Source organism: Penaeus monodon, chromosome 28 (genome assembly GCF_015228065.2).
Source record: "Penaeus monodon isolate SGIC_2016 chromosome 28, NSTDA_Pmon_1, whole genome shotgun sequence".
NCBI lineage: Eukaryota > Metazoa > Arthropoda > Malacostraca > Decapoda > Penaeidae > Penaeus > Penaeus monodon.
In genome coordinates, this window is record NC_051413.1 from 39,085,902 (window position 1) to 39,086,933 (window position 1,032).

Genomic DNA, 1,032 nt, shown 5'->3' on the forward strand with positions numbered 1-1,032 from the left:
CGGCTCGGCTCCCCAGCGGAGGAGAGGCAACAACCGCAACAACAAGGGCAAGGGCAAGGACAACAAGAACAGCAAGAACAAGGGCAAGAGCAATAAGAACAAGGACAAGAACAAGAAGAACAAGAAGAACAGGGCGAAGGACGATAAGAAGAACAAGAGGAATAACAAGAAGGAAAAGGATAACAAGAAGAATAACAAGAAGAACAACAAGAAGAACAACAAGAAGAAGAACCGAATGGGAAATTCCGCTGAACCGCGAACCTTCTCAGAGTAAGTCGGAAAGGCCGCGCGAGTTGTCTTTGATGATCGATCTCATACATCTATAATTATATTTCATGTATCATTAAGTGTCTGGTTGTAGTGACTGTGTGATCTGGTTATTGTCCTGTAGCTTGTCATAAACTATTTTGTATGTGGTTATTATCCATCTACTTTGTATGCTAAGTGGCAGAACGAATATCTATCACGGAACACATATCAAGTCCTGATTTCAAATCTGAAGTAGACTAATTAGCCTCCCATTTCTGTCACTTTTCATATGCTATATACTGTTTCCTATATAGTGAGAATACATGTATTAAATCGCCCCTTCTGTGCCAGGTCCGACCAGGTCTTCCCGACCCAGCAGGAACGTCTGACCGGCAACGCCCACCTTACCGGCCTCGAGAACATACAGCGCGATGGAGATGTTGTTCTCGATTCTTCCGGCAAGAATCTCAACGTGAGTAATTTAGCCAGTGCTCGATGCCTTTCGTAAATGAATCAATAAAGGAAGAACCAGGTGTATGTATAGATGTAGGGCATAAGACGAAACATATGTCCCTCGCGTGGAGCGCCGTTGACAATTTCTGGATCTCATGTAGTTCATGGCTTTGGGTTTCAGGTGGATGTGAAGATGGTGATCGAGCCAGTGCAGGTGCAGCCCAAGGACAAGACGCGGCAACTCACCAAGACCTCCGTCACCACCTCCCTCAACGCTGAGGCCCGATTCAGGGTGAAGATGGTATGTATATGCAGTGAGAGTTGATGGGC

At 45.6% G+C, this 1,032-nt stretch overlaps 1 protein-coding gene across 1 annotated transcript in view; it reads left to right on the forward strand.

Moving 5' to 3' along the window:
* The first annotated feature begins 6 nt into the window (after nt 1–6).
* Nucleotides 7–1,032, forward strand: part of LOC119591580 — a 1,669-nt gene continuing 643 nt past the window's right edge. The window contains exons 1-3 of the mRNA XM_037940341.1: nt 7–270; nt 601–721; nt 884–1,003. Of these exons, the coding sequence (XP_037796269.1) occupies nt 236–270; nt 601–721; nt 884–1,003 (276 nt within the window). The 5' untranslated portion in view covers nt 7–235. The remainder of the gene's footprint in view (nt 271–600; nt 722–883; nt 1,004–1,032) is intronic.